The sequence below is a fragment of the Syngnathoides biaculeatus genome, chromosome 9 (assembly GCF_019802595.1).
Source record: "Syngnathoides biaculeatus isolate LvHL_M chromosome 9, ASM1980259v1, whole genome shotgun sequence".
Classification (NCBI taxonomy): Eukaryota; Metazoa; Chordata; class Actinopteri; order Syngnathiformes; family Syngnathidae; genus Syngnathoides; species Syngnathoides biaculeatus.
This window is the reverse complement of record NC_084648.1, coordinates 2364011-2378232: the sequence shown is the minus strand read 5'-3', so window position 1 is coordinate 2378232 and position 14222 is coordinate 2364011. Positions and strand designations below refer to the sequence as shown.

Sequence of the window (14222 nt, the reverse complement as noted above, 5' to 3'; positions counted from 1 at the left end):
GCAAGCTACACTTTCTCCCCAGCAGTCAGACCACCATGGCGGGTAACGAGGCCCCCCCACCGCACGGCACCAGAAAAGTTATTACAGTTGTCATCTGTACTCGATGTTTCAGTAAGAGCTAATTGGATTATAATGGCATTACCCACATAAATTTCTTATCTTATCTGGCCTCCACTGGGATTTCACAAGTACAGTCCTAATTTGAATTTGCTAAACTCGTCAAGAAAGTGTTTTTTAATCAACTCAGCAATTTTAAACCTACTTTCTGAGAAATTTTGATCAAGTCTCTGACCTCTGAAGACAAATTCCTAGTGTGTTGTTATATACTTGGCCATTAAAGCTGATTCTGTTTCTGATAGAACAGAATTAGCTCTTATTAAGCTGCGAAATGATGCAAGGTTGACCGGTGACTTGGGAAAGGTACCATCAGTTCTAGTCTTATTGGATTGCAATGCAGTGGTTAATAGTTTAGATCATAACATCCTACTGAACAGGTTGGAAACGTGGATACGACTCAAGTGAACAGTCCTTGAATGGTTCAGGCCCTACTTGGAGGAAAGGTGTTATTTCGTGACCATTGGAGATTTTGAAAAAAACTAAATTGGAATGACAGTATTCCTCAAGGGTCAGTTCTTGGACCCCTTTTGCTTAGCATGTACTGTATACGCTACCATTGGGTAAAATTCTCCAGAACTTTAATGTTGACTTTTATAATTAATTTTTAATTAAATTTCTTGATTTACAACCAAACTGCCACACAAATAAATGAGCCTGGGGTGTTTTGCTGTTGGCAAACATTGTAGTAGACGAATGTTCATCAATCCATTTTCTGTATTGCATATCCTCACTAGGGTCACAGTTGCGCTGAAGCCTATCCCAGCTATCTCTGGGCAAGAGGCTGGGTAAACCTTGAATTGTTTGCCAGCCAGGGCACATGTAAAAAAAATCAGCACTCACATTAATACCGACGGGCAATTTAGAGTCTTCGATCTACTTACCACGCATGTTTTTGGGATACCTCAGTGGCCGGGGAAAACCCACACAGGCACGGTGAGTGCATCTAAACTCCACAGGGGTGGGAACAGGATTTGAAACACAGAACTTTTGGGCAGATGTGCTAACCAATTGGTCACAATGGCACCTAGGCTAATATTATCCAGTAAAATAAATTTAGCGTGCTTTTTCAGGGGCGGGTTAGAGCGTCTGCCTCACAATTCTGTGGACAAGTGTTTAAATCCCGGTCCCACCTGTGTGGAGTTTGCATGTTCTCCCTGTGCCTGCGTGGGTTTTCTCCGGGCACTCTGGTTTCCTCCCACATCCCAAAACATGAATTAATTGGAGACTCTAAATTGCCTCTTGGTGTGATTGTGAGGGTGACTGGTTGTTTGTTCCTATGTGCCCTGCGATTAGCTGGCAACCAGTTCAGGGTGTACCCTGCCTCCTGCCCAATGACAGCTGGGATTCCCCGCAACCCTCATGAGGATAAACGTCCCAAAAAATGGATGGATGGATGGATGGTTTTTCAGGTAAATGGAGTTTACTGATAATTAACTCCAAGGGACTGAGATTATCCAGATGTATCAGATTCAGAATAAAAATTGATGGGAATTCACATGAGATGCATCTCACTTTCGCTTCCTGATTAGGATCACGGGTGACCTGGAGATTGTCCCTGTTGACTTTGGGTGAGAGCCAGGGTACACCCATGGGTTGCTCATCATCCAATGGCAGCACAAATATTGACAGACAACTATGCGATGCAATTCATCTAAAAATGCCATCGTTGGTTGAAGACCCATTTAGTTTCACAACATGAACAAAAAACATTCTTCATGAATAGCACACTCCTTATGTTCCTGTTGGATTTTTTTCTGCATGCTAACTTGCCAAGTATAACTTCATTTAGGTGGACCAACATTGTGCGTGACAGTGAGTGGAAGTGGAACAGAGCATATGACTAATCTGCTCCTCAGTTGTTGACCGGAGACTCTTCACATGCACTTAGTGGCTAACACGCTGCCTCAGAGGCCAAACTTCAGACAGCTCAGACAGTGAGTTGGTGGGCTCCTCATACAAATGTGGCTTTCACTTGACTTCGCACTTTTGGACCTTTGCCCTCATTCTGCTCCAACTGTCTCTTCCCTTTCACCATGGAGGGAAGGTCCGAGGTCTGATACACGCCTGACCTCATCCTGCTACTACGCCAACGCAGCTCCGAGGCCACATCCTCACACGTCATGTCCAGTTCACATCCTCGAGGGCCCCGGCGATCTCGGGAGCCAGCGCGGGCTTGCCTGGTGTTACCAGAGTTGTGACTCACGGCAACTTTGTCCACATCCAAGGCTTGTTTGGTAGCTTTGTGGATGGAGCGGGAAGAAGGAGGCGATGTGGATTTGCAGCGAAAGCGGGAAGGACATCGAGCGGGGGTGGGAGGAGGAGATGGAGAGGGAGGTGCACGGTTGGATGGTGTTATTCTCACAACCTTGATACTCTCTCTTCTTTCCCTCCGTCTCTGTCTTTCTCTGTCTTTACCTGAGGACAAAGATGTTGCAGTATAAAAGAAAAAAAAAAACATAAAAAGCAACAGGTAGAGGAGGAAAAACAGGCAAAACCACAGCAAGCATGCTTGGTAAACATGAATTTTAATCACCATCCTTTAAATGCATTCCCTGCCACAACATTTAAAGCAACGGTCTCAAACTCAATTTACCTTGGGGCCGCTGGAGGCAGCGTCCGGCTGAGGCGCACATGCAGCCGCGACCAATTTCAATCAGAATTGTGGGGAAAAATACAACCTTCTCAAACGTCTTTTTTTTTTTAAACCATATAAGATAAACAAGGACAGTAGTGTCAACAGGTTGTGCGCAATACTACTAATAAAACTCTCCATGGCAACATAGCTGTAACTTTCACTCAATGAAAAAGGTTTCTCTGCTTGCATTAAGCCTGGTCAATGTCACGCCCCCGAGAGCCAAACACCCCACGGTGATTGGTTGGGTTGTCAGTTCAGTACACTGTAAAAGTGCCATTCATATAAAAGGACCGCATGAACATTAAACTTTTATATTAAAGTGGGGGCCACAAAATATCATCTCATGGGCTGCAATGGGCCCACGGGCCGCCAGTTTGAGACCACTACATATTATCCTGTACAAAGCTGTATCCGAAGGATGAACTTTTGCAATGATAATAATGCTCAGTTTGGTTTGTCACTGTCCAAAATGTTAATTTACCAATGTTTGTTGCCTCAAACCAAGGACATAATATTCGTATGTTTCTTTGTTGTTTTGGTTTTGTCTATAAGCAGGGTCATCCAAAAATTATGAAACATAATAATGGAGCTGTACATTTATCATCTTTATCTTTCAAATATAAGTTTACACTTGCTCTAAGCCATCACAATGTTAAATAGAGTTGTTGTAGCGTGCTCATAAATACATGTAAACTTATTTTAGTTCTCCGCTGTTTGACCCTGGCAGGGGTGTGGAAAACTTCACAATATTATGCAAAGAACTGTTGCTAATATCACGTTTACTCACACGGGAGGAGCAAAACCACTCAGTATGATGTAGTACACTTGTACTACTATTATTGGAAGTCATTTCCTTGTGTAGGAGTACCCCACAAAGAAGGAGTGTATACAGTACAGCATACATTTAAAATAACACGGAGTGTCCATTACTCAAAGTACAGTGGATGTGCCTGATGAGTTACTGGAAGTGACATGAAAAAGAATTTAAGATTAGCGATCCAGTGGCACTGATCCATGAATAGTCAACTGAAACTGCAGACATTATTTCCATTCACCCGAGGCAACCATGACCACTAGAGCAAAATCATTTTTTAAAATTACAAACCAGACAGAGCTTTTGTACTCATTTGAATAAGAGCATCCCCCTCCAATTAAATGAAAGCAGTACACTGTGAATGGATGAGAGAAGGAGGGGCCGGAGGTGGGGGTAATGTAAGTATCCCAACCTGTGCATGGCATCACGGACAAGAACCGCAAAGCTGCTTGACGACACACTGATGCCATCAAGTGGCGGAGAGAAAGGCTACCCGTGTCTTTTTTCTCTCTTTCAAAATCGAGCAGACTGAGGCTTTCGAAATTGCTCGCGTTCAAGTCATGCCTGTTTCAAAACATCAAGTATAATGATTCAAAGTAAAGAAATCTGTCACTTACCTTTTGCTCCAAATTTCCATGTGTGTGTTCCTTATCGCGAGCAGATGACGCTATTTATGAAGAATGGCTAAACTGAACTGCTGCATAAAATATTACATGACGAAAAGATTCCCATCAGCAAATTTGGGGACTCAAAGCTAAAAATTGTCTCAAAGTGCACATTATATGTCTATAAAGAATCACTTGTGTTTTATATGTGATCGTAATGTATCTACAGTAGTTTCCCACATCTTTGTTTGCCCTTCCAAATTCATAACAGGTGTTTCTCTAGCAACAAAGTCACCAAATAAATATTTGATTGAACTTAACACTTGAAGCTTACCTTATAAGGCACTAAGCAGAAAGGAAACCATGCATCTCTTTCCCCCCAAAAACGCCTTTGTACCCCAAAAACAAAAGTTTTTACCCAAATTCCTACTCATTCTCGCTCACCCGAATGAGAAACAAACAGAGTTGGCAGTAACAAAACAAGAAAACTATCAAGCAACTTATTGGCCTGGTCTTTGAAAATGTAATAACTGTTATGGGCTTATTACATTTTAAAAAGGGCACATTTATTACATTATGGGCAATTATTTAGTTATGGGCTTGTATTCCAATATGGGTTGCATAAGATAGTAACAGCCCACACGGTAACAAATAGAACATAGTAATTCCTGAAGCGATCACATCCGCTACGTTTGCAGATCAAGCTAACCTCATCAAGTTCAAAGGACAAATAGTGGAAGTGGAGACACACAGACAGATAGAGATTGAGAGCAGATGCATTTTAACAAGTGATATTAGCATATTGTTACATTATGGGCTCAGTTATTAAGTTCACTTTTTTTTTTAAATCAGGGAAGTCATGTACTAAGATAGTTACATTATCGTATGTTATACGTTCAAGACTTTTACTATGTTAATGGGCAGTTACTACATAATGGGGTCAATTTATTACATTATGAGGTTCGACTGATGGTAATTGTGATTTATTATCTGTTCATGTCTAGTTTACATATTACCATGTACCACTCATTAGAACTTCAGCTAACTGAGTGGAAAATGATTCATGTCACGTTTGAAGAGACATTTTTTTTAAAAAAAAACGATCCCAAGACCACAAGCTGACTTTCATCACCATTCCATTTTGTGCAGGCTACATTCATTCATCCCTGTGTGAGTTTCCCTGCATTTTATTTAGTAACTGCATGCTGATGTTTTTTATGTACTAGTGGTCGCTAGTGTGGATTTTGCATGTTCTCGCGGTTTCCTCCCAGAATTCAAAAACATGCATGGTGGGTTAATTAAAGACCCGAAATTATCTGATAGCTTGAATGTAAGTGTTAATATTTATTTGTTTCTATGTGCACCGGCAGGTGACCAATTCAGGGTGTACCCCACCTCTAGCTATGATAGGTTCCAGCATGTCCACAACCCTAGTGAGGATAAGCAGTACAAAAAATGGATCAAATGGAGCAAATTTCTTCTTTATTTCCTCTTACATTCTAAAATGGAGGACTAAACTGAATTATTGGGATTAGTGATAATACAGATGTACGCATCTGCAATATATATATATATATATATATATATATATATATATATATATATATAAACACAGTATATACACACACACACACACACAGTATAATTACATCAAGTCGTGATATTTTTCATTTTGTTTGAATACCACTGTGTTTAAAAAAAAAAACCAAAAAAAACACTGATATAGTTTTCTTGTTTTTTTTTTCATTTCTTTAAAAAAAAAAAATTGTGCTTCAGGTTAGGTTGCTCATCTAGTGTCAGATCACTAAAAGGCCAGTGCCTCACCAGCCATGAACTTTTCCACAAGTCACTGCAGTGCCACTTTCTGAATAAATCGATCAATCCATCCATTCATTTTCTTTGCCGCTTATCCTCATGAGGGTGGTGGAGAGTGCTGGAGCCTATCCCAGCTGTCAACGGGCAAGAGGCGGGGTGCACCTTGAAGTGGTAGCCAGCCAATCGCAGGCCACAGAGAGACAAACAGTCACACTCACAATCACACCTATTTATATACTCAACACCGCTCTAAATATATTATATTTTCCCCCTAAATCTGCATATTTCTAAGTGAAAATTAGTGATGAAATACAATGAAGTGCAGTATTCACATTGGATAGTTGACTGGGCATGTCATAGAATTGGAATAAGGTCATAGGGCAGAAAAACGACAGAGGCTGGTTTAAGTTAGACAAAGAAAGACTCAAGCTCTTAACATTTATTGTATGTATTTACAAACACTTTGAAAGAGAGCAGATACCAGAAGATCGATGTTTACTGCGACTTACCTGAAGAAACAGCATGACTGCAATGCAATTTAACAATAGCAACATGTGGGGAGTTCATTAGTTTGGCTATGTACAAATTAACACTTTTTGTTTCGGTGACATGGTACAAAATATAAGATTGTGAGATAAATCAACACTTCTGTATGTGAAATGTGAACTGTTTCACCTTAATGTAGTTAGGTCAAGAAGTACTGTGAGTGAGTTTTTGTGATTTTGCCTTCATTAAAATATCAAAATGATGTTCATACTCACAATTATGTCACTTTATCCAAATCCTTTTGAGAAACTGATTAAAATGGAGGTGAGGTTGTGCTTCACTCACTTGATGCAGGCAGCCCAAGTTCTGTACCCAAAACAGTGATGGTCCCACCCTGAATCTGAATGGTTGTGTCGAAATGCCCCCCGATTAACCCTAAACAGGATTTGTGATCTAGAAAACGCAAGGACGGATACAAATGGATGTGAATCAAATGTCAATTACAAATACATCTCGGGGGAAACCTTTTCAAGCACGTAAGTAAGTTGAAAGTCCACACTTCGATGTTGATTGTTTTATTTCAAATCAATTTTGTTTGGATGGAAAGGCAAAATGACAGAAACTCTGTCCTATTGCAAATACTTCTGGACCTATCTGCAGAGTAGTTCTTCTATCCTGCAGGAAGCCACAACGTTATAAAGAATAACAACACGGCTTTGTGATGTGCAAAGACGACAAAAGATCGAAAGGTTGGTGCAAAACTCTCTTTTTGGTCTGCAAGCGGTGCAGACTGACTGTGGCCTGTGTTTGCACGAAGGGCATTACTAGTGTCCAAGGTGAGAGTGGTAAAAACACAGCATGTAAGTGTAATCAAGTTGCAACAAAGACCCGTTGAGCAAACGTGTTCGCCCATGATTTTTAGGCTCAGTGTGCACTAAGATGTAAATAACACACTGGCATCGCAATGTAGATGCAGAGCCGTTGATCACTCAACCCATCGTATAAATTAGTTTCCATTCTTTTAGCATGAGTAGAATATGTACTGTCAAAGTCAACAAGGGATTTTAACACGTGCGCGAATGTGTAGAGTCTTGTTCGCAAGGGGCTAAAGTGCATCATTATGTTGTTTTGGTGAAAAGGAGCTGGATCCTCGCCATGCTCCTCGCTATTACGTCGCATGGAAAGAAAAGAACAAAATCCACAGCAAGCCCACTCAAAGGTTCACACGGATGCACACCTCGCAGGAAAATTTCAAGGACATTGGCAACCATCATAATGCATCCATTCATCCTCACTTCATCTTCCCAACAACTTGGACTTCGGTCACAGTGTGTACATCACTATTATAACGCAACAAAGCACGTTTCTAGTGTAAGCTCGTGTACTCTTACATTGAAATTGAATGCTTCTGTACCACAGGGAGCGTTTTTATTGTCCCACACGCAAGGACGGAGCTGACTGATGGAAGGGAGGAGACGTGGATGCATTCAGTCTCAACTGAAAACGTAGAGGTGAAAGATCAAACCGGGGAAATACCTGAGGTAGGCTGAACGTCCGGTGCTTGTTGTCGGGGTTGGGGCTTAGACTGCACGGCGGCGGGGGGGACGTAGTTGAGGTTGGGACTATTGATGTCCCCCTCACCTACTAGAGTCAGGTCCGACAGGGCGTCCTCTTCTAGCATCTGGACTGACGTCACCCTGCCAGTATCCTTGAATGCACCACGCTGGGCCTCCTGGGACGGGTGGATGGGAGACACTGTGGCATGGAACAGCGAAGAAGCGGGTCTGCTGTTCACCCAGCCTCCACTGTCGGAGCCCAAAGCAGAATCCAAACTTTGAGACTGGTTATGGGCATTGAGGAAATGGGTGCCGCTCGCCCTGTCCTGGCTGGCCTTGTTACCCGGGCGACCGCTGGCATTGACGGGGTTACGGGAATGCGGGGTGGAGCAACTGGGCCGGGGGTCACAGGGCGGAGGGGCAGCTCGATCGGTCGCCGAGGGTGACAGGCGCAGGAAGTCTGGGAGCTGTAGGTCACTTTTGTTCAGCAGGCCTCGCTGGTCGTCAGCTCTGTTGCTCTGAGCTTTGGATATGAGGTCGAAGAACTCTGAAGACACACACACGCAGATGCAAGAACACGTGTGCGCACACAAGCACAAACACACGCCTGTGAATAAAACTCTCGACTCACAGGTGGAAAACGGTGATCATTGTTGGAGTTCAGGTGGCATGCAACAGGTTTAGCAAGTCGAAGCTACGTTTGGTGTGAGCAAAGGTGACCGTGCTACATGTAGCTAGCTAGTGATGCTAACGCTGTACGGCACACATGCCAGCGAGTTAGTGTCATTACAGCGACAAAGCTTCAAGAGACAGGAGACAATTGAAGAAAGAAAGAAGAAGGAGGAGGTCTTTGTATCTTTACCTTCAGCTTCGTCTATATTAATCTTTTTCTGCTTTCTTTTCTCCGGAGCCTTATGGAGAGAGACAGAGTGGTTGGGTAAGGGTTGGCTCCTTGTGTCAAGGCCGGGCCCAGCCTTGCCGTTTTCCCCATTGGGGTGGGTGGAAGCGGCTTTCCGTGACTGCCTGTCCTCCCCCTGGGAGCCACAAGGAGAGCGGAGCGAACAGGTGTCAACGTACAGCAGGACGAGTGACTAGAGCTACTGATGGGGAGGAGCGCGACAGCATTTGGATGGAGCGTGGGGATGACTTTTTGTGAAAACAGAGCTACTAAAATGGATCTTGATGGTGCGATTGTGAGCTTGGTGGGATTAATGGCAGCCACTGGTGTTCTTGGCCTCTTAACGGTAATTGATTTAAACTGTACAGTAACTACACCGGTATGTAGAAGCTCTTCATCAAAAAAGCACATTTTAATTCTGAAAGGATATAATATAAATTATAGTTATTAACTTGCATTCTCAAAGAAAGAATTGTTTTAGAATTTGAATGCAACGCAGTATTTGAATAATTTATGACCCCTCAGTGATGACCATTGAAAAAAATGTGCTCATAACAAGGTGAATTGTATTCATAATTTCCTACTCAGCCCTCTTTCCTACTCGAGATGTTAATATGGCCAAAAGCTAAATGAAAATGAATAAGTGCATATTAATTTTGGGCTGCTGGATTGTCCGGTCTTTTCTGGTTTTCATCAATTTGTGAAACACTAAACTTAATCAAATGAGTACTTTTGTTTTAAAATGTGTTCTTTCTGTCCCCTCATTTTCAAGTCTGAATTTTTCAACATTGGGCTTTTTTCAAAGAATCTCAACATTATGTCTTTTTTTAATTATGCATATATTACACTTTTTTTATAGCTTATGTGTTTTATTGCGTGGGAACCGCTGTTATAAAGGGTTAAAGGGCATGTGTGTGTGCGTCTGCATGTGTGTGTTTTGACAGCACTGATTTAAACCGTGTCGATGCACCAGTACCCCTGCGACACACACCACAACATCTAACGACTAATGTAGAGCCACACTACAGAAGAAAATCAAACAAAAATAGCCCCAAAAACATCCACGACACTTTGTCATGAATCAGATAAAAGAATCCAAAATCGAGAGCTGTAGTACTCCCGCCACCAACTAATTCCCTTCCAGATGGAACTTATGAAAGCTTTAAAAAGTCAATCGTCTCATGGCCTGGTCAGAGGACTTGTGACAGAAGAAGGAAAAAACAAAGCAGATGGAAAAGTTGTTGATGCAGTGGACCACAAACAGACCACAAAAATAGACCAAGAGCATATTTGAGAGTGTCACGAGGCTCAATGCCCAAGATAAAAAACAGACACGCGCGCTCACGTACGCACGCACGTACACACACAGGCTGGATGCTGCCATAGACACGTCATACACCTGCCCACATTTATAATACATTGCAAACAGACATGGGTCACTGAGGACAGTGGAAGGGGGGGGACACTTAGTAGCGTGATATCATCATCAGGAAATGGAGACATTCAGTGGGTTATGAAACATTCCAGAGTCAGGAGATGATAATAAAAAAGCTGGGTGGCATCTTACTGTTGTTGATTGGTTTCTACTTGTGGAAGCCCCAATGTGGCTTTTCGACGGGGCTGAAGGACAGAAAGTGAAAATCCAGTAACATGATGAAAAATTAGCAGAAACTGAATGTTGGACTTTTTCTGTATTACCTTTTCCTGGCATGTGCTCTGCTGAATCCAGTACCACTCTCAGCCCATCCAGATTGGATATTGGAAGGCCGAGATCTAAAGGCTCAGATTCACCACTCTTGAAACACAAATCCAAATGAACGCAATTGGAATTCGCTCAGACATATGATGACAATTTGCAACGTTCCAGCTTTCAAGAACTCGACGTACAATGCGTGCCACCAAATCTGAGAGGTGCAGACCATATTTGGCCACCACTGGCCTGAGAACCTCCGTCACTGGCTTGGTGGGCTTTGCTTTGAGACCCACTGAGCGGTTAATGGGGACCAAATCTAACCTGGAACACGAGGAAATTGAATTTAGATCTTGAAAAAAACTTGCTGCAAATATTGAAAAAGTTACAATATTGTGTTACAAAGTCATAATAAAAAGGACCTCAAATTTCTGACCTAAAAAGAGTGCGCTTTTCAAGTCTGAGGTCCCGAGAGCACAACGTCATACAGTCTTGGTCCAAAACAAGTGGCTGGAAAAAAATAAAAATCAGGAAATGCAATAAAATGCTTTGGTTAGTTACACCACAAGGATTGCTTAAAAATAAAGACTGCTTCCAAACTTTTTAATTATAATCATTCCAAAAATGACTAACAATAGGAGAGGGAACAGCTTCAAATGCAGCCCAGAAAAGCCCAAAAAACAATTAAACAGCCCTTTAACTGCACTGAACACATCAAACACACTTTATTGTACGTATTGAAGTCAAATACCCCTAAAGTCATGCAAGCAACAATTTGAACAACAGACAGATGATATCTGATATTCAAGCTGTGATGTCCATCATCACTTTATTTGTCACTTAAGATATTTGATGTAGTTTTTTAACAGGGGTTAACTTGTTTTTACACAATGTTAAAATCACCTTTGCATTATGTGTTATGCAGTCATCATAAAAGCTGAGCTGTTTTGATTCTCAAAAGTGTACAACTTATTTTTAAAACATGAATGTCAAATAAAATGAATTCAAATGTCCTATTCAGTTTCTAAAATATTATAGTCGAGTGGGAGTAACTAATCATTGAAGGGTTGACCTTGACTGTTTTGAAACATGATGCACTGCAAATATTTGAACAGATTTAAATGCATCTTACAGACATCAGTTTCTTATCCTTCTATAAAAAAAAATTCTTTGAAAAAAACCCTGTGACTATTGGACAAAAACATTGTGATCTTAAAAATTTGGGAGTTGTACCTTCTCTCCTCCGACCAAGAAGAGGTCGACAGCTGCCAGGTTGATGCAAAGCTTCTCACAGAGGCCCAGCAACAAATCCCTGATGGACACACCAGCCCTCAGCGGTACCGAGCAACAGGAACCGTCTGGCAAGTTTATGTTGCACTGCCTCAAGGGGGCGCTGCCTCCTCCACGCTCCAATACCACCGCACGGGAAACATCTCCCTGAGGGACAGAAACACTCGAGACGTTAAGAAAACAGCGAGGGGAGGTGGGGAAATATAAGTGAAGAACAATGAGGAAATAAAGCTACATGCTCTTGTGAAAGTTCCTGTTACATAAAGCTTTACCTCACTTTTTCAGCCTTTCCAGACTCACCTCATTCTTCCCAGAACCAGATGTCCCAAGCTCCAGACTGGCGCCTGAGGACAGAGAACCCTGGGATTCACGCCGACCATTGCTCCCAGAGAAATCTGAAAAAGAATTCACTTCTTTTGTGGTCAAACAAAAAAAATCATTCCATTAAGATGAAATATATTCTCGTAGAACTGTCACCAAAGTTGGAAGCTTGTTCTTATTGTGGAAGAAGGAAACGTAATCTGTTCACTGATCTGTGTGGCGAAATCGATGCATTGTTCATTTACACATCGGTGAAAGAGTAAAAATTGTTCTTTATGATATGCACAAAGGCAAGTGCCTAGCGTAATTCCACATAAGGACATTAACAGTTACACTTCCACAATGGCGTTGTTGTTGTTGTCGAGAATGACAAAATAGAATATAAATTATCACATGTGAAGAAGAACATCTACTGACTGTAATTAAAGTCGGTCAGTTCTCGTTTCTTTGGGCCTTTGCCGAAGCTCCTGTTGCGGGACCAGGAGAAGAATATGCCCTTCCTCCGGTCTCCTGAATCATCCCGGCTGTCATCGTTCAAAGAGCGGCCTGACTTGCTCCTTTTGTCCTCCTGCAGAACCCAAACAGGAAGAAAGGAAATGGCTCGACAGCAGTTGCTTTGACACAGAGCAGAGTGGAGGCCGACGCACGTGTGTTTTTGCTTACCTTCTTGGGCGTGGACAGGTTGGAACGGTCCGAGCCAGTGGTGCTGTGTTTGGAGGTGGGGCTGCTGGGGATGTGGTAAGGGTCAGGCAGGGGTCGGCCCTCCACCTCCGCTAACATGCATGCTTGGTAGAGCAGTGACTTGAGGAATCGCGTATAGCTGTCAAACTTCATCAGGTTAAAAATCTAAAATAGGCAGACGTAAAGAGAAGTCATCAGCACAAGGAGGCAAAATTCAAATATAATGATTACTCAGAATCAAAGGATTAGAGAAGGACTGATGGACGAATAAAAGTACAACAATGAGGACAATTTTCACCAAAGCACCGAAAATGTGAGGAAGACATCCACCTATGTTGGATTGTTGAAAGTTATTACAGAGTAGTATTATATCCATCCATCCATCCATTTTCTGAGGGGCTTATCCTCACAAGGGTCGTGGGAGTGCTGGAGCCTATCTCAGCTGTCATCAGGTAGGAGGCAGGGTAAACCCTCAATTAGTAGCCACCCAATCACAGGGCACATGGAGACAGACAACAGTTGTACTGTAATTTAGAGTGTCCAATTAATGCATGTTTTTGGGATGTGGGAGGAAACTGCAGTGCCCAGAGAAAAACCCACACAGGCACGGGGCGAACACGCAAACTCCACACAGACGGGGCTGGGATTTGAACAGTGGTCCTCAGAACTGTGAGACCAACGCTCTACAGCTGCTCCACCGTACAGCTAACATTGGGCAAAAGGCAGACTAGATCCTGAACTGTTCACCAGTCAGGCGCAGGGCACATATCGACACCATCACTGAGTGGGAATCGATCCCACGCTGCCCACACCAAAGTCACCAGTATTACAAACGTAGGCATTTTTATAGACACAGTAGAGTCACGTGATTAGCACATTCGCCTCACAGTTCTGTGGTTCAGGAATCAAATCTGGGCTGCAGCTTTCCTGAGTGACATTTGCATATTCTCCCTGTCCTTTGGCTTCCTCTCACATTACCAAATATGCAAGATGCGGTCATTAAAGATTTTCAATTCCCAATGGGTGAGAATGTGAACATTTCTTTTTCTGTATTGGCAAGTGACCACTCCAGGGTCCACCCCACCTCTCACCTAAAGTCAGCTGGGATAGGCTCCAGCTCACCTGTGACCCTAATCAGCATACACATTTGAGAAAATGGATGCACTAAATATTTAGCGCATTACTGTCATCTAGACAACAGGACTTCCTATGTTTTTTTTAATTGTCACCTCATTCACAAAATGATTACCAGTAGCTAATTAATTCACACACCGACAAGACAATTTCAAAATCTTACAGTAATGACATGGACAA

At 42.5% G+C, this 14222-nt stretch overlaps 1 protein-coding gene across 7 annotated transcripts in view; it reads right to left on the bottom strand.

The window, feature by feature from the left end:
• Positions 1 to 1307: 1307 nt before the first annotated feature.
• rgs12b (regulator of G protein signaling 12b) overlaps positions 1308 to 14222 on the bottom strand; it is a 66794-nt gene continuing 53879 nt past the window's right edge. Inside the window, exons 10-19 of one of the 7 annotated variants that reach the window (XM_061830044.1) lie at positions 12891 to 13073; positions 12645 to 12795; positions 12207 to 12301; positions 11850 to 12053; positions 11053 to 11126; positions 10814 to 10940; positions 10625 to 10721; positions 10494 to 10546; positions 8891 to 8939; positions 6256 to 8575 (exon numbers count right to left, since the gene is read on the bottom strand). In XM_061830044.1, the coding sequence (XP_061686028.1) occupies positions 7992 to 8575; positions 8891 to 8939; positions 10494 to 10546; positions 10625 to 10721; positions 10814 to 10940; positions 11053 to 11126; positions 11850 to 12053; positions 12207 to 12301; positions 12645 to 12795; positions 12891 to 13073 (1617 nt within the window). In that variant the 3' untranslated portion in view covers positions 6256 to 7991. Of the gene's footprint in view, positions 2533 to 6254; positions 8576 to 8890; positions 9063 to 10493; positions 10722 to 10813; positions 10941 to 11052; positions 11127 to 11849; positions 12054 to 12206; positions 12302 to 12644; positions 12796 to 12890; positions 13074 to 14222 lie in introns of those variants that run through there. The other 6 variants (XM_061830042.1, XM_061830047.1, XM_061830043.1 and 3 more) reach the window with 6 other exon arrangements.